Genomic DNA, 18,621 nt, shown 5'->3' on the forward strand with positions numbered 1-18,621 from the left:
CCCCCCCCCCCAAAAAAAAAAAATGAAAAAAGCTAAATGAGCAACAGCAAGTCATATATTGCTCTGTTCAGGTGATACCTTAAGTAACTTTTTTTTAATCTTGCATGATCAAGGTTACTGATTATGAGCTTAAACCTGGAGGAAGAAATATAAGGGTCACAGAAGAGACAAAGCACGAATATGTTGATCTTGTTGCTGACCATATTCTGACAAATGCTATTCGCCCTCAAATAAATGCATTCCTTGAAGGTTTCAGTGAATTGGTACCACGTGAACTTATCTCCATTTTCAATGATAAGGAGCTTGAACTTTTGATAAGTGGTCTACCAGAAATTGACAGTAAGTGGACATGCTTCTCCACCATTGCTGTGTATGCACCATGTTGTTTCCTATGAAGCTTCTTATAATGATTCTATATGCAGTGGAAGATTTGAAGGCCAACACTGAATATACTGGATATACCACAGCATCTACTGCTATTCAGTGGTTTTGGGAGGTCGTTAAAGGTTTTAGCAAGGAAGACATGGCAAGATTTCTTCAATTTGTGACCGGCACATCCAAGGTTAGTAGATATCATTGTACCCACAGGTTTTTTTTGTCACATAGAGTATCTGCTAAATGGCGATATGTTTTGTTTCTACTGATGTGGAACAAACTTACAAGAATCTCTTTCTCCCTCCTTCTTTACCCTAGTAAAGATCAATTTTGTACCAAAGTCGGTTTTCCTTGAGAAACGATCCTCTCCTCTTCGCAAACCAAATATCCAGGTGCTCAAAATTCTGTTATGTGTTGCTGAATTCTGCTAATTTGTGATTGCAGATTGATGTTTGTTACCCCAGTATATCTCCTGTTCAATCATTTAAAAGAGGACTTTACTTTCCCTTTGTTTGGTGGTTCAGTGTTCTGTATGCCTTTGGTTGTTTTACATAGTATAGTGCATGCACACTCCCCTGTAAATTTCTGTGCCTTGTGGATTTCTTCATTGTGATTAATTGTGGGTGATGTTGGCCTTAGGTTCCTTTGGAGGGTTTCAAAGCATTGCAAGGGATCTCTGGCCCTCAGAGATTTCAGATTCACAAAGCTTATGGAGCTCCTGAGAGGCTCCCATCTGCACATACCTGGTTGGTGCTTGTATATCAGACTTATTATATGCTTAATCAGTAGTTCACTCATAATTAAGTAGATGCCATCTGGGAGATAGTATGTAGCAAAGCTTTAGTGACCCTTACTGTCATTTGTCTTTTCCTTCCAGCTTCAACCAACTTGACCTTCCGGAGTATACTTCCAAAGAACAACTTCAAGAACGTTTGCTTTTGGCTATCCATGAGGCTAGTGAAGGATTTGGTTTTGGTTGAGACAAGCTTACCTTGTGCAGCTTTCCTGAAAATTGCATATATTTGATCACCCTGTGATTGCCATGTAAATGTAAGTATGTCCTCTTTTTCATTTTTCTTCTCTTGTTTCGCTGTAGTTGGGTAACTAAAACCACTCAGTTGTTCACTGCTTTGTCAAGTGATGAGAATTATGCTCTTTGATCTGTCTATTTGTTGAGTGCTTAAATCTTGCTCTACTTGATGGCATGTGATTTGCATTTTCTGTGGGGTGTCTGCAGATTTTGGGTATTCTATGATAAGCATGCCTTCTAATACGTGATTGACGGAAATATGTGACTTTTGTTTCTACATGTGCTCAAATATTGGCATATTCACGTCTGAAACTTCGGTGCCTGACCATCTGTTTTCTCATTGTCAAATTTCCCTCATTGGGCTGTGTTCTAGTTGCTCTCCTGTCCTGTACTGCCCCACTGAAGTAGTAATAACATATAATTACTGAACCATTGTCGTGCATGCCTAATTTAACATGAATGGGGCAATTCTGGTTATCAAGTTTAAGGCTTATAATAGGTTTTCTGCTTGGTTGATTTACTGGTCAATTAACTCGAAAAATGCTGATGAACTTCAGTTTGTCTCATGCAGACTGGCTGATCGACATCAACTGCACAAGATAGATTTGGAGTGTTATTGCTTACAAATTTGAGTCCATGCACAGCCTGCCTCAAGGATGTGTAGGTAGTTGGCCACACCACTCTGGTCATGTTAGTATCTTGAGGGTAGTGAGTTATGCATTACAAGTGGTGAGGAGCTCTGTTATTTTGTTGTTCCTTCCATTGCGATAGACGCTCCTACAGCCATCCCCGTGTAGATAAGTCGGTTCTCTTTTTGTCAGGGGGTTTAGTGTAGGAGGTCTACATTTATTTTGGGAAATGGGTAGGTTGCTAATTCTTTCATGCTTTACAACTTCATTAGTTACCTATGGTCACCGATAACTCTTACATCACCTGGTATTTCTTTTGCAAAATGGCGAACATGGTCGCCCTTTTAAGTATTTTCTCCTCCTCCTGTTTGACAAGACTTCCTCACTGATCATGAAATTTGTGACACCTTTCGCTAATCATATCAAACGACTTGTTTTTGCTACAACTTTGGCTTGTGTTCCACATATTATGAGCCAAAGTATAGTAGCAATGATGGTATGTTGGAAAAAAATGAATTACAGAACATTAGCAACAACAAAAAACTAACAAAAGAAATTAGCTAATACTAAAACCGAAAAAACACTGATGAATTTTCCTACCTCGTCTTTATCTTGTCCACAACGAAGGTCATTTCACTTTATACCAGTCATATCATCTACTATTATTAATATTTTTGTTTGTTGTTGGTTTAGTTGTAAGATGTCACAACTACGTTTTAAATCAGCTAATGAAACTTAGAAGTACCTTGTGGATCATCTGACATTAACTTGTCATGTCAAACAAACTTATCCTCAAAGTGAAAATATTTTTTTTGTCGAAAATATGCATAATACTTATGTAGTTTGGTTTTTTCTCAAATTTCGTCCATAATAAGAGCTTAATATTCTATTTATGAAAATGTGACATTCTTTTTGAAACGTACTACAAAATAAAAGGTGAACGATAACGACACAAGTTGTGATTTAATATTATATTTTAAAAATAATTTATTGCTTGAGTAATGTTATTGAAGTTATTTAGTAGTTGGAAACAGAATATATATATATGTAGAAATGGTTTAGTTCTGTTTTTATTTGTTCTACCAATTAAAGAAAATTATAATAAACGTTGAAGTCAAATCTTGGTTTTCATAACACGACAAAATCAAGTAGGGTCTAATAATTGAGTAATGTGAATAGGTTATAGGCCTATTGGAAAAAAACATGATTAGTTTCCTTAATCCTTTTTGCTTATAAGATGGATTATCAATTAGATTCTAGGGAACATATAATTATGATTACAATGCTATAACTAAGAAAATTTTTAGGGTCAAGTTCATGTTATCACGCTTTGCGCTTAACTATACAAGAATCACAATTTATAGAGTTAGTAAGGAAAATTTTACTACTTAAAAAGTTGCGATAAACTTATAATGATATAAACTTCAATAGTGTTATGTATTTTTCATTTAAACTTTCATATTCAATTCAAGATCAATGAGAACTTGATATAGGGTCATTTGCACTTTCGCTCTTATTTTGTGCTCAAATAAATTTTTTGTTATGAGGTGTGTGTTTATAATTTTGTAATAGTAATATTTCATGTTCTTAAGTTTGATGTTTAGGAATTATTTTTAAAAAATTAACATATTTGAAAGGTATATATTAAAATTAAATTTCGTTTAAAAGATAAATCGTGTAATCAAATGATGAATATGAAATAAGTTGTATTCACTTATTTACTTTATATTTTTACACATTAGAAAAAAGTGGGGAGACCGAATATTCCTTGTCTTGCGTTTTATACTCAAAAATTGACCCAATGTCTAGTTAGTCGAGTGTGTATGCACATTGGTTTACAAATTCACATGGGGTTGGTCCACATAAATTAAAACAATAACAACTTATTCGGACTCGATATTTATAATAATCACTAATTATTATCTCTTATTTCTTGTATATACTTATCTTTAGTCGTTCAAGATTATCGACGAGACGACTTGCTTTCCTACACTATAAAATATTAATCAAAAGTACAACGATGTATATAACTAAGATATTCTAACCAATCACGATTAGATTGGAACCTTATTCGTACATGACATGATTAATTAGATCAAGTACCCATTATGTATTTTTATTGTTCAAATTTTAACAACACAAAAAAACATCGTTCAAACACAACTTGAAAAAAATATCAAAAACTCCGCCCCGTCCATGTCTATCAAGAATTGGAAGGACAAAGGCCTTTGATGTCCCATCCAGTCAAAAAATGGAGCGACTCACAATCACTAACCAATTTGTTTAATTCTCGTACTTTTTCTTCATTTATTGTTTGAAAACAACCTCTCTATTTACACAAGGTAAGAATAAAATTTACGTACATTTTACATTTCTTAAACACACAGACACACCGATATGTATATTATACTAATTGTTGTTAGTATTTATATTTTAAATTAACAAATATATATATATTTAATTTTTTTAATTACTAAACTTAGATTAATTGATTTTGACATAAACATGTCTAGTTATCTTAAAAGAGTATAATAATGTGTAGTGCCATTTTGCATATATATGTTTCATATTCCCAAAATACACCTCAATACACCTAATACCAAATTACACATTTTCATACTTTTCTCTCTCAAAAAATTCCTTTCTCTTTCGCTCTGTTCCACTGAGGAAAATTCTCATTCTCTATAGTTGGATTCATGTCGGTATGTAATTTTTTCTCAAGATTGATTTTTTAATCATCTTGATTATTTGTTTCTGTTTACTCGATTTCACTTGCCCCTTTTTTTTTTTTTCAATTTTTGTTAGCTGATGATGTGATATATGTGTGTTGATCATGTGAATGGATGATTATGGTTTGTTTGTTTTGGGGGTTTATTGGGTTTTTATTTTTTGCTTAATGGGTTTTCATTGATGGGTTCATTTTGCTGAATTTGCTGGGTTTTCTTTTTTAGTTTGAGTTTGATCGAAAATCTTGACTTTCAGCTAGATCCTGTATAGAGCTTGGTTTTGTTGAATTTTGGTCCTTGAAATTTTTGCTTTTCATTTTGGTATGACTTTGGATGGTTAAACTGAGCTGAAATGCCCCTACCCCTTTTTGAAAGGGGACAAGAAAGGGGCCAGTGGACTGCTATTGGAATGGAATGTTATGAGCTGGACTCTCAGCGACCTCCTGGATCACTGCTATCCAGTTGGGTTTTGTTTATTTTCATTGAACCATGTGCAAAAGGAAAATTGTTTTTTGCTTTGTTAGGTTGTTTAGTTTTTCGATAAAGCTTTGTTGGGTTTCTTTTATTGATGACAAAGGAACCAGCAGCCGCTATCCTTCGGGTGCACACAGGGCAAAGCCTGCTTTTATGTAATAACTCTCAAACTAGCCTCGTGCGATGAGCTCAACCCCTTGTCACAAGCTGGGGGTTTCGGTGGGTTCCTTATTACTAGTATTTTTTTTAAAAAAACTATTTTTCATGTGCTTTATATTCAAAGGGTAGTTCTTGATGTGATGTGATGACTGTCTTAAGATGTTTTAACTTCATAACTGCAATTACCCCATTTTCCCCTAATGTGGAGTCTACTTTTTGCAAAATATACACTTAGCTTAGTTACAACAACAACATACCTAGTGTAATCCCACTAGTGGGGTCTCGGGAGGGTAGAATATACTAAGGCCTTACCTGCCCCTACTTTTTGTGGGGTACGTAGCTCAGTTACATATCTAATATGTACACGTTTATGCATACAGATGTTCCAAATTGAAGTGTACTTTTACTATCTCCGTGGCCATATAGGGATATTCAAGTTTAGAAGTTTCTTGGATGTGCTGATTAGATAGGCTCTTTCCTGCCAGTAGTGATAAGTTTTTGCATTCTATGTTCAGTGTTTGAATTTGTTAAGTTGACTATTTGCTTGTTTTTTCAATAGAGAAAATATGGCGCACCCAAAGGGTAGCGGCTGCGGGTTCCCTTGTCATCGAAAAAAAATAGAGAAAATCTGAATAGCTTAAAATTTATGTTTGCATTGTTTCCTCTTGTGTGGATTTCATAAGCCGTGTCAATGTATGTATTTCTAGTCTTTTCTCCTTTTAATGCTTTGATCTGCTCATGCATCAACTAATGGGAAAGTGTATATCTCCAGTTGGAGTTAAGTCGAGTGGTTTTAGAAAGGTAGTTGACACTATGATGGTTTTGTTATGATCTTTAGAGTACATTTACCTTCCTTGATTTGTCATTGCGCTTTTAATTGAGGACTTGGATCATAGTGGTTTAAGAGCTTTTTAGAGGTAACATGCCAGCAATACCAGGGTACAATTTCTGGAATCAGTTTGATATGAATTCTAATTCATTTTAAGAAGAATTGAATTGACATTTTGTGGATGCATATTGTAGTTTGCCAGTTGCTGGAGACTTCATAATATTGAACATAAGCAGTTCTGATAATTTGGATATAGACTTCAAGCAGGTGTTTTTTCTTTTGTTCTCAAGTTGTTCGTACCTTCTCCACATCCTTTTTCAGTAGCAAAATTTTGAACCTTTGGTGAGATCAAAGGAATTTCAGAGTTGTCCATCACTTTGTGCATGCTTCCTAATGGATCAAGTTCGCATTTTCATGTAGTATTATAGATTTGGAGAATTTGGCCTTCTTCTCGTGTTGATTATGGGATGGAGTCATAGATATGTATTCTTGCACTTTATATCAACAAAATTGTAGTGGCATAATGATAATTTAGCTTCTTTCTCTGCGACTGCTATAGGATTTGTCCACGGTTCATTCATGAAATTACTCACTTGACTAATGGCAACTATACTGTTCTGAAGTATCCTTCTTTTGGTCCAATTATTTACCTTACCTATTTGGCTTTCACATCTATCTTCAAGCAGGAAAAGGGTCGACCATTGCCTAAGTTTGGTGAATGGGATGTCAATGATCCAGCTTCTGCAGAGGGATTTACTGTGATTTTCAACAAGGCTAGGGATGAGAAAAAAACTGGTGGCAAGCCAGACTCACCATCAAAGGCTGATGGTAATAGAAAGGAAGGAGAAGAACCTTTAAAACCTCAAACTGTAAGTTATTTTGATAACTTTTTCTCTGGATGAATATATTAAATGACTTATACCCTCTACACTTTTTGGTTGAAATGTTAAGAATTCTGCCCTTTGCTCTTCACATATTTAAACTGCCATTAGCTGTGTGATTCTGCATCTTCACAGAGAGACTTTTGTCCAGTCAGAGGATAATTCATTTATCAAATAGGTGATACGCCATCCCACTCTATGTCCCTCTCAAAACAGTTGAAGGACGCCAATATCCAATCTACGATATAATTATCCACTCTACACCAACTAAGCCACTTTCAGCTATCTTCTGCTGTCTCATATTTTCAAAATATTTTGGCTGTAATATAGTGACTTGTATGTGCATGTTTATCAAATTCAAATTTCCATCACACTGTATAATCATCATTTAAGAATAATTTGCTAGACTAATGCAAAGGCTTCAGCTTAATTACTTTAAGATCCCGATCATTAACTTAACCAGCTTTAGTTTAGAACACATGGTAGTAGGTATTTAGGCTGATGGCAATTCTTGTGGTGTGGAGAACTTCCTTTGGCTGTGAGCATCAGTAAATTCTTATTGTACAGTGGTCAGATCATATACACTCTATTGGAACTCCAAGTGGAACTTCCCGTATAAGCATAGGATTAAAACCATCATTTAGGGAACTCATGTAATTTATTTGCTCTAATCACTTTTAGCTTCTAGTCAACTATCTAAGGAAAAGATATGTGAGGCAATGTTTCTCGGGAATACTCTAGGATTTTCTAGATGTGATGTAGGCTTCTAAACGCATGAGGGCAACCATGAAGAGCAGAAGTCTTATAGGGATAACACCTTGACATTTGTAGCTTTCATCTTGTGCATACTATTCGTATTGGTTGTCTGCCTTGTATGTCTCTAGACCTCAAGTTCACTTTACAACTTTGGTAGTTTATCTTGTACGTACTAAGACTGTAAGACGATAACTTAGCTTTTCATTCTAAGTGTTAAACTATTAACTTCTTTAATTAATATTTGTTTGCTCCGTAGTTTGAAGATGTAGTATAACTTTTATGACACAATATTTAATTTGTTTTTGTACATTTTTTGGTTCTGATTAATACGATTTTAAATGTACTTTCATGATATAAATTTTTTGTGGGGTGGACCCTAATATTATATACCTCTACTTTTAAACATTGGAAAGAAGAACCTACCTTTTCTTACTCGGGGATGGCTGGGTTGTTCCCAACATGATAGTTGAGTGGTTCAGGCATAGAATTAACAACATAGAGATCGTAGTTTTCAGTGTGAGCCAACTTGCTAGCCTTGGTGGTACCTATGCTTGTGGTCTGGACCAGAGTCGACCTGCACGCAAGCTTGCTATGATACCAGGGTCTCCGAAAAATGAGTGATATTCAACTTTTTGATTTCTACACTCGCAGTAATGAACTTTAAATAGTTGCCACCTAGTATAACTTAATATTGAAGGAATTAGAGAGCAAGACTAATTATGTATTGTTTGGATGGCGCTTCCTTTACATAGACGTTTTGAGGAAAAGAAAATACTGTCAGGTTATTTAAGTAGTTGACCAGCTCCATTATGGCTTGGGTTAGGAAGAGTTATCCTGTCCTTAATTGTCAAACTTTAGTTTTGGAATCATCAGGTTAGATTTCTATTGTCTTTGCTAATATGACTAGATGAGTGTGGCTGCGAGCATACTACAATCATGTGTTTGCTTTTTGATGTAACGACAAATGGTGACCCATCTGAATATACTTTTCATATATGCTACTTGTCTCATTAATCTTTGAAGCATTCTTATTAGAATTTCACCAATATATTTGTCGTTTTGCAGAAAAAATGGTTTTGCTGTATGCAGAGCCCTCATGCAGAATCTTGACAATGTTGTGTAAAAGCTGAATATAGGATGCATATTCATAATGAAACCCCACAACTTCTTTTGGATTGGTGCTGGAGACTGAGGCATTGCTCAAAGTCCCCTTTTGTCTTGTAAACTTGTGTTATATTGTTGGGGAAACAAAATGTGAAAGACAAAAATGTTTGATGTTGTACCTATATGTTGTATCTTTTTATTTTACCTTTAGCAGACAAGCACATAGTGTGGTTTGTAAAGCACCTTTCAACCGTAAATTTTTCTTGTTGATTTCATGAGATCCTGTTGTTTTTGCCTAATAAGTAGAAAATGCATCGTAGAACTTCCTATTTGTGTGTTTGCTTGGTGAATTATATGGACATGGTATTGAAATAGACGCGGCCTAGTGTATTGAGCTCATGAGGCCACATTATATGTAGTTCATATTCCTATTTATGTGTTTGTTAAGTGAAAAATGGATATGGTCTCGGAGAGAGGCTCGGTGAAATAGACATGACTGAAGATGCAGACTAGAGTTTTGAGCTCGTGAAGCCAAGTTAAAACGTCTGAATATGAATGCACAATGATTTTATTTTTGAATATCAAAACTTTTTGTTTCTATTAACTTGCCAGTTGTGGTTTGCCAATGTAGTTGGTTTTTGTTTATTTCAAAAACTGTGTTTGTCAACATCAATGTTGTTTCAACAGAATTTACCAAACAAAATAAAATTCCAAAAGGAATTGTAATTTTTCATTTGAGATTATTGAGCTTTCAACATTCAACTAAAGGAATTATAAAAACTTTATCTCTGGTGAAAACTGTTCATTCTAGTTTTTACAGTACATAAAGGCAATGCATTTGAAGTTCAAAGATGATCAGCAGTATAAATATCTTCAGTTCTGTCAAAACCTAAACTCTGGATTGCCCCAGCTTTCGATCGAAAAGATGCTTTAGAAGGTAGACTTGTAGAATGCTAACGCCAATGAGAGCAGAAGACTCAAGCAAAGCTTTGTAGACTGCTCTTTTGCTCATTATTTCATTCACTGCATAAAATAGAAACGATATCAACGTATAAGAACTACAAGCTGTGGAGCATGCAGAGTATCATGAATCGGTAAGATTTGTGAACATAACTTTTGCCATTAGTATAAAATTGAGATGCCAAGACCCAAGAGAAACAGATCATATAAATGATATTCCCTTGTTGCTAGTGAACAGAAAAGTGATACTCCATATGAATATTCGAACAACTAAGTCACGGATATATAATACACGTATCATTATCCAAAGAACACAACATATGAAGTTCATAAAACCTATGTTGCTCGGACTATCCAAAATTGTTGCCGCTGCTGTGTCAGGATTCTCCAAAATGCACTACTTTGGAGTATCCGAAATGCACATGTCGACATTTTTGAAGAGTCCGAGCAACATAGCATAAAAGAATCTTGCACTTCTTTAGCATTACCAAGAATGTTGAGCTTAAATGATCATGTGCTAAAGTTCATGACCATTCACATATTCAAGATGGAGGAGAGATATGCATCCTCAATCTTGTAAAATTGATCAACGAAAAAAAAATGAAAATTAGGTTTAACAAACTGAAACTGAAGCAATAACGATCATTTCACCGGATTTATGTCGAACATCACGTGAAAAAGTGAGGAAAATGGGAAAGGAGATATATCTCATTGAAGTGTACGCCAAAAGGGAGAAAAGGACTGTTTCTACTAGATAAATGGCAAGTGGTTAAAAAAATTTGATTTGCTGAAATGTGGGAGAGTCGTATTTAAGAAATATGCAAAAGCTAATACCTATTGCTTGTCGGTCTGTCTGGGCCTCGAGCCAATGCTGCTCAAACTGAATGTTGTATAAAGCTTCCTCTAGTTGTCCAATGTGCTCAAACAACGGTTTGAAATGCTCTGCAGTATCATAATAAAAAGTAAGGTATCTTGTAAAGAGCCCCCCAATAACAAAGTAAGATGAAGCAAAGTGACACGCTAACCATCTTTTGCGTGCTCGTCGTGGTATGAGAAGTGGGCAGCATGTAGATCAAAGTCTATGGTTTCATGATAGGGTGACTTGTTGGTGAAACAGAAACGATAAACTCCTTCATGATGGGCCACAAACTCGCTCTTCTCACTTATTTTGTCACGAAAATCATGAAGCTGCTCCCCGGAAGGTCCCTTCACCTAATTTCCACCAACATAGCAACATCAATTGAACAATCCGCTAGACAGAAAAAACACACAGTTCTTCTTTAGAAGTGAATGTAAAATATGGTCCCTATGAAAAGCATAAAGAACCAATTGCGACAAAGTTCAAAACTAATGCCAAATGTTAGGTTTTGATCTAGTAGTCAGAGTGCAGCACGTGATGTGTGGTGGGCGCCACCATGAGTTCGAACCCTGGTGTAGATAAAACATTGTTATTTAAGTAAAGTCCCGAAGAAGGTGGCCCATTATCCACCAAGCTTTGAACCGTGGGCCATAAGGTAAAAACCCATATTGGAGTGACTAGAAAAGTTGACTGAAGTAATCCTTATGTGGTCTTAGAAAATAGCTCATCAATTTACAGCTCCAAGATACAAATTTTCTTGAAATTGAACACATATAATTCTAATTCTCAAAGTTGTGACTCAATTTCCCTCACCCCGCAAGAAAAAAAGTGTATAAAAGTGATAACATTCCTCCGCCAAATTGCAATTTATGGAGTTTTATGTGTACAAAAAGGATTGAAGTTGCAAAAAACACAAAAGAGACATGTAAAAATAAAGAAAAATATTGTTAGTTTCTCTCAACAATTCTAACGTCAACACAAAATTGAAAAAAAAAAAAAAAAACTCGAACAATTCAAGTGTTTAATAAATCTTTAAATCAAAGTCAAAGTCACCACAAATTTGCAAACAAAACAATGAAGCTTGAATTCCAAACCTCACATTCATTATTAACAGTAGTTCATGAATCACAGTAACCAGATATATAACTAATCCGATAACTACTATATCACCTTTCATCTCAATAAAGATGAAATCTTTACAATTTTCAATCAGCACATATTTAAAAAAATGCAAATTACATAACTATATACCAGCTAACAAAACAATTAAGCTCGAACAATTCAAGTGTCTAGTGAATCTTATAATCAAAGTCAACAAAATGCAAACAAAACAACAAAGCTTGAATTCCAAACCGCACTTCATTATTTCAGTGTAGAATCAAAGCAACAAGATACATAACCAATCCGATAACTACTATATCACCCTTCATATCAATAAAGACGAAACCTACACAATTTTCAATCAGCAAAAATAACAAAAAATGCATATTACATACCTCACAAGCTCAAACAATTCAAAGTCACCACAAATATGCAAACAAAACAACAAAGCTGAATTCCAAACCTCACTTCCATTATTTACACTAATTCAAAAGTCAAAGCAACAATATATATAACTAAATCCAATACTACTATTTCACCTTTCATCTCAATAAAGACAAAATCTTTACAATTTTCGATCAGCAAAAATCACAAAAAATGCAAATTACATACCTCACAAGCTCGAACAATTCAAGTGTCTAATGATTCTTAAAATCAAAGTCACCACAAATTCGCAAACAAAACAACAAAGCTTGAATTCCAAACCACACTTTCATTATTAACAGTGCACCAACAAGATATACCTATCGCCCTTCATCTCAATAAAGACAAAATCTTTACCATTCTCAATCATCAGAAATCACAAAAACTGCAAATAACATAACAGAGAAAACACAAACAGCTAGATTAAAGTAATTTAGTTACCACAAGGTCAACACCCTCTTCACTATAATGCCAAGAACCTTCTGATTTGATAACAACAAACGAAAAATGAACTGATTCTCCCATTTGAACTTTATGTGAAAAACATTCTTCTCTATCAATCACAAATCTAATTCCATAAACCCCTCCACATCTCCATGCCACCACCAATATAGTCACCAAGATCCAAACTTTCAATAACCCAATTCTCATCTGCAATTAATTCTCAATTTTAATTTCACAAAAGAATCAAATTGAACCAAAAAAAAACCATCAAAATTGGATTTTTAGAACTAGGGTTTACCTTTTCTTGGCGAAAAAATAGGGATTTTGGACAAGAGTTTGAAACTTGTACGATTTTTTTTGTGTTTGTTTGACTTAGTTAAGGAATACAACATATAACTTTGCTTTTGTCTTAAAAGTTGATGAACAAAACCCGTATTTGTATTCGGGTTATCCGTACCCGAAAACCCATATTAGTTGGAATTGGGTAATTAAGAATTCAAATGGTCGACTTTAGAAGATTCTAGTCTTAAATTGAACATAAATAGAATGTATCAAAATGACGTTTAAATTTATGATATCAAATGTCACTAGGATAATTGTAATCAAAGTTATGTTAAAAAAAAGAAGAAACAGTTTTAATTTTAAAAAAATAAATTTTAAAAAAATGCAAGATAAACAAATTTAAAGATGGAGTTTGAACATTTGTAAATGTAAAAGAAATTCAATCTTTTTATTTTTTGTGTCATGAATCATGTACTTTCCTCAATAAGAATTTAAGTCATACATACTGATAATATAAAATACTTTTTCCATTTAAAAAAATAACTTTTTTTTTAGTCTATTTAAAAAAATAATCTTTTTTTTGGTAAATTTTAAAAAATCAGTTTTTCACATAACATGTTTAAGGCCACAAGATCAATGGGTAATTTTGTACATTTAACCTAACTTTAATTCAGGACCACAAGATATAAAAATCTTCTTTATATTCTTAAACTCCGTGTCAAGTCAAATCAGGTCATTCTTCGTGAAACGGAGGGAGTATTTCTTTTGACATTACCAATCTCATAGCATATAGTATTAAAGATGCAATGTATATTTCTTCTCATGATGACAAAATTACACATTGTTCTAAGAAGATCGATATTACGGTAATAAATAGATTTTGGTCTAACTCAGCCTTGAAAGTTAGTAGCTCATAAGAAGAAAATCGTCTAAGGTCATATAAGAAAATCATAAATCTCTATTTCATCCGACGTAAAACTCTTCAACAATTACATATATGCAATACATGTGCACACAGAAAGTGCAAAAGCAACAGACTGAACTGCAGTGGAACTAGGTATTTTCCCCTTATCTTGCCTAAAGAAGAGAGCATTATACAAAGGCAAGTTAACAAAAACAAGAACCCCACAAAGCAAAATTTGCAAAGCCATAGTTTCAAATACATATTCCAATCCCAATTCTCTTGTTAATATCAATTTTTTCACCAACCCCATTAGGGAAAAAAGATTGATCATTGCCAATGTTGACAAAATTGTAATCATAAGTGAATCACTTCCAAATTCCATTTTCTCTTGTTTGTATCTCAACAACACATCATCATTAGTGACTTTTGGAGTAACTATGAATGTTGTATTGGAAGAACCAAATAACTTCAACATTGTATCAAGAAATGCAAACATGTAGGAGCTTGTTCTCTTGTACAGCCATATTCTTTGTTCATTCCACCAACCAAGTATTGTTCCGCCACTCCATAGGAACTCAGCAAAACTATATACTAGTTCCGCGATTATCACATATGCAAATGGCAAGAACCATTTACTAGAGACCTGAAAGTTTAAGACGAAAAGCAAAATCGTTCCTTTGAGTAGATATAACAAAGGGAACGATACAGTATGTGATGATAAAGAGGCAAAAAAGTACCTGTGGAAATAAGGGAATTCCTTTGAGTAGATAAAACGAAGGGACGATAGAGTAGTACAGAGTTGCCCAGCAATTCGGAGACCAGAGACAGTAACTGAGATATCCCAACACAAGGCCAGGATTGAGCTTTCCAAGTCCATACCAAACAGGGCTATACTTAGAAAACAGAATCATTAAATCGCCCTCGGACCATCTCTTATGTTGCACTAATATCTGATCCAACGTCGTTGCAGTAACCCCTACGAAGGCATTCCTTTCTGGACGATAATAAACAGATTTCCAACCTTTACACTTGATTGTCAACCCGGTCAGTACATCTTCCACTGGGCACCCGTACTTCAAACCAATCTGCCATGTTACTACGAGTCAGTTACAAAACTGTGTGACCATCTCATATAAAAGTTGAAATGCAGATGGACATTCACATACCTCATTTCCCCATTGAGTGTTTAGGTCATACGTTGAACTAGCTAATCTTTCTAGTCTTTCTTCTAACTCGTGCACGTTTTCATCCATCTTCTTAGGACGTGCACTCTTCAAATCAATCCTAGCTTCCGTGCTATACTCTCTACCGTAAAGTGTGTCTCTCCTATGAAAGCAGCCAGTTCCAGTATACAAAGGGCCTCCGTAACCATCAGCACCGTGGAATTCCACCTTACGTTGACATAACAGTAACGATACGAAAATTTCAGCAATGAATATTTCATCAACACCGTAAAACCAAATAGAGATGTACAGTGTACTAACCTCATCAATTACTCTCAGAGAACCATAAACTTCATTTTTAGTGGCATTTCCGAAAGACTGTGGAAATTGCACGAAAGCAATTTCATGGCTTCTTTCTTCATCCATAAAGAAGCAAAGAGCATCTTGAATCGCGTTTGAGTTGTTTGAGTACATATCACAATCTACATTCAGAATTACTGGTGCATTGCTGATCTCCGAGGACACCCTGAGCTGAACGTTGTAATCAACAAAATCATCCACAGGTTTATTCAAGATTACACTTATGTGATGAGAAACTGGTACTAGACTTACCAATGCATTCATCGCCCCGGCTTTGAAATTATGGAAGTGCTCAGGATGCTTCTCCCGAGCCACATAGACCAACGTTGGCAGTCTTACCCCGTCAGTGTCCTTTGTCTCTTCATCTCTGCTGTCGATTAGTATCTAGTACGTGAAACAAAGCAGACATATAAGATATCAGATATGTAAAGTTCCATCTATAATGTGATAGTCAGCAACGGAGCTACTTTTAACGAAAAGAGGATTCAAACATTCAATTGAATCCCCTTCATCGGAAAATTATAAAAGAAAAATTGTGTATTTATAAATTGTTGAATCTCTCTAAACATACGAAACGAGTACATAGCCTAACTTGAACCAATATTTCTGTTACTTTTTCGTACCTGCAAGATAGCAGCATGGTTTTTCTTGGATGAATATGAATTCCATTTGGAAAATCCTTTGTATTCTAATTTTGCTTGATCTGAAACTGTTCCAGCCTTGCATACAACGTTAATTTTGTTTGCCATCTCCTCGTATAATCTCTGCGGTGTTAAGAAAAAGACGTTGGCTATCAAAATCCGTATATATACCTCAGCATTTTATGCTTGACATTCAACAAATGGAGTACCTTCATTTCGGAAAAATCTGCATCAGATTGATCTGAAACAGACAAAGATGCAAAATAGGCAGCAGGAGATCTCGGCTCAACGTTGAATTTCTTGCAATAAGGAAGCCAATGCTTTGCAAAGCGAGAAGCTTCTAGCAACGCATAAAAGGTAAGCTCGGAACCAGCATCATCCGAGAGATAAACACTGAGTTTTTCTGGTGGATAATTGTAAGCCAAGACTGATAAAACTGTATTGATCACCATACTTGGTGGCTCTATTGCAGGATCAGCTGTGCACACGAATACATCAACTCTCGGCAACTCATTCTCGTACCTAATTCACTCAACAGTTAATAAGAACGTTAACAAAGCTATGTTCTCTCTAACAACTTGAACTTAAAATCTTAGACGAGATCATCACACAATTCAATAAGGCCACTAGAGCAGGCAATGTTTTGAGTTCAAATATAATAATGAATAAACGAGTAATCTGCTCAATAAACTACAGCAACAACTACACCTTAGTCCCAACACAAGTTGGGGTCGACTATATGAATCTCCACCACTTCATTTAAGCTCGACTTATGACATCATCATTAACGAGTGCTTAGCTCAATAAACAACAACTAGTACAACTCAAGCACATATAAGTTAGGATCGGCTCTATGAATACTCACTACTTCATTACAGCTCAAACTATGTCGTCAAGTTCTCAGCTGATCAGTAAACAACAACAACAACTATGCCTCAATCCCAAGCAAGTCTAGATCGGCTATATGAGTCCCCACAGCTTCATTAAACCTCAACTCATATCATCGTCATAAACAAACACTCAAATCAACAAAACCAGAACAACTACACCTCAAATCCAAACAAATCGAGATTGGCTATAAGAATCAGATCATCACCTGATTCATTACAAACAAGTGCTCAACTCAATAAAAAACAACAATTATACGCCTCAGTCTCAAACAAGTTAGGGTCGGCTACATGAATCATCTAAAAGTCAACTCATGTTGTCATCACAATAAACAAGTACTAATCAGCTCAAATAACAACTACTGCAACTCCTAAACAAGTCCAATAAACCTGAATCTAACAGATTAAAACTTCACATATAACATACCTCATCAAGAGCCTATCTCGAAATGTATGACGATAAATTCTGTTCCAACGAACAGACTGAGTGAGTAACCAGTAAAAACTAAACCATAGTTCAGCTCCAAGCATTCCAATCCAAACATATCTACCATTTTCACCTGAATTTGGTATATTACAAAGTCTATAAATCCAAACCAAAATAATACCACAAAAAACTGAAGATGCAAATAGCCTATATAATATCCTTCCCTTTCCCTTCTCTGTCTCAAATAAAGGCTCATACTTCAATTTTTCCATTTGACTTATGAGTCTCTCTTTCAGAAAATAACTTCCTCTTATCTTATATATATATATATTTGCATTAAAAAAGAGAATCCTTACGTTTGTGGTGACGTTTTGATGATTTTGCACGCATTCAACTATGGCAACTCGAAATGATTAATTATTTCTATTTCAATTTGTTCGTATTACTTTTGTTTTAATACGTTAAAGTAATCAGACAACTAATTTAAAACATAAAAAGTGGCAATGTTTTTAATAAAAACATTTTATATACTTTCTCTGTCTCTATTTAGTTGTCCACTTTAGAAAAGACACACATATTAAGATAATAATAATTAACATAGTGAAGTTACAATTTTACGCTCATTAAATATACTTTCAAAAAGAATAAATCAAAACTTAAAAATTTTCAAGAAGTTTAAATGAAAGTATATCAAAGTGGACAAATAAATTGAAAAATATGAATAAGTAAATAAGAACAGAGATAATATTATACATAAAATAAACCTAATAAAACTATAACAAAAAATTTGAAGTGTGAACGACCATATACTAAAAAATGAATGGACCAAAACTATTTAATACCAAGATGGTTGGTGAACTTTTTCTTTTTGAGTATAAAAATATCACAATATGGAAATCCTTGTAAGCTTAACTATGTTACAACTACAGGGTTGGTGAACTTTTTCTTACTAGAAGAAAAAATAACACAAGATCCTTCAGTTACGGAGTTATTTTATCGAGTTCCTTTAATATAATTTTCTCATTTTAGTATATTTACTTATTCATTGATGGTAAAAACAAATGCAGATTTGAGATATTGTCCATTCGTTATAATTATAAAATAAAAAGAAAAGAATCAAATATGTTATTGAATTTCTAAAAATACTCATTTATATCTTTAGTTAAAAATTTAACTCATTTATACTATTATTTCTGTTCAATAAAAA

General features: G+C 34.4%; 3 protein-coding genes across 5 annotated transcripts in view; 2 read left to right on the plus strand and 1 right to left on the minus strand.

Moving 5' to 3' along the window:
- Positions 1-2,385, plus strand: part of LOC107025338 (E3 ubiquitin-protein ligase UPL1) — a 17,131-nt gene extending 14,746 nt beyond the window's left edge. The window contains exons 12-16 of the mRNA XM_015226121.2: positions 114-339; positions 423-562; positions 1,015-1,121; positions 1,253-1,425; positions 1,977-2,385. Of these exons, the coding sequence (XP_015081607.1) occupies positions 114-339; positions 423-562; positions 1,015-1,121; positions 1,253-1,355 (576 nt within the window). The 3' untranslated portion in view covers positions 1,356-1,425; positions 1,977-2,385. The remainder of the gene's footprint in view (positions 1-113; positions 340-422; positions 563-1,014; positions 1,122-1,252; positions 1,426-1,976) is intronic.
- A 2,196-nt stretch (positions 2,386-4,581) lies between these two features.
- Positions 4,582-9,285, plus strand: LOC107024121 (protein NOI4). Of its 2 annotated transcripts, none has more exons than XM_015225022.2 (3): positions 4,582-4,736; positions 6,909-7,091; positions 8,925-9,285. In XM_015225022.2, the coding sequence occupies exons 1-3, from the start codon at positions 4,731-4,733 to the stop codon at positions 8,967-8,969; spliced, it is 234 nt and encodes a 77-aa protein (XP_015080508.1). In that variant the 5' UTR covers positions 4,582-4,730; the 3' UTR covers positions 8,970-9,285. The 2 variants fall into 2 exon arrangements, with proteins under 2 accessions (XP_015080508.1, XP_015080507.1); XM_015225021.2 differs by having other exon boundaries at positions 4,600-4,736; positions 6,906-7,091.
- Positions 9,286-9,652: 367 nt separating this feature from the next.
- LOC107026188 (transmembrane emp24 domain-containing protein p24beta2-like) lies at positions 9,653-17,719 on the minus strand. 2 transcript variants are annotated; one of them, XM_015227068.2, is made up of 12 exons: positions 17,415-17,719; positions 16,310-16,622; positions 16,083-16,223; positions 15,712-15,843; positions 15,421-15,630; positions 15,103-15,327; positions 14,674-15,021; positions 14,076-14,579; positions 12,748-12,957; positions 10,949-11,135; positions 10,758-10,865; positions 9,653-9,986 (listed from the first exon to the last, which is right to left on the minus strand). In XM_015227068.2, exons 1-12 carry the CDS (start codon positions 17,684-17,686, stop codon positions 9,853-9,855), a joined length of 2,784 nt encoding a protein of 927 aa, XP_015082554.1. In that variant the 5' UTR covers positions 17,687-17,719; the 3' UTR covers positions 9,653-9,852. The 2 variants fall into 2 exon arrangements, with proteins under 2 accessions (XP_015082554.1, XP_015082553.1); XM_015227067.2 differs by lacking the exons at positions 14,076-14,579; positions 14,674-15,021; positions 15,103-15,327; ... (3 more) ...; positions 16,310-16,622; positions 17,415-17,719 and adding an exon at positions 13,049-13,201.
- Between the last annotated feature and the right edge of the window lie 902 nt (positions 17,720-18,621).

Source organism: Solanum pennellii, chromosome 7 (assembly GCF_001406875.1).
Source record: "Solanum pennellii chromosome 7, SPENNV200".
Lineage (NCBI taxonomy): Eukaryota > Viridiplantae > Streptophyta > Magnoliopsida > Solanales > Solanaceae > Solanum > Solanum pennellii.

Coding starts and splice junctions, on each gene's coding strand:
- LOC107026188 (XM_015227068.2), bottom strand. CDS start 17,686: ATGGAAAAATTGAAGTATGAGCCTTTATTTGAGACAGAGAAGGGAAAG. Junction 16,224..16,309: donor CAGATTTTTCCGAAATGAAG/GTACTCCATTTG, acceptor TTAACACCGCAG/AGATTATACGAGGAGATGGC. Junction 12,958..14,075: donor AAATACCTAGTTCCACTGCA/GTTCAGTCTGTT, acceptor AATTAATTGCAG/ATGAGAATTGGGTTATTGAA.
- LOC107024121 (XM_015225021.2), top strand. Junction 7,092..8,924: donor AACCTTTAAAACCTCAAACT/GTAAGTTATTTT, acceptor GTCGTTTTGCAG/AAAAAATGGTTTTGCTGTAT.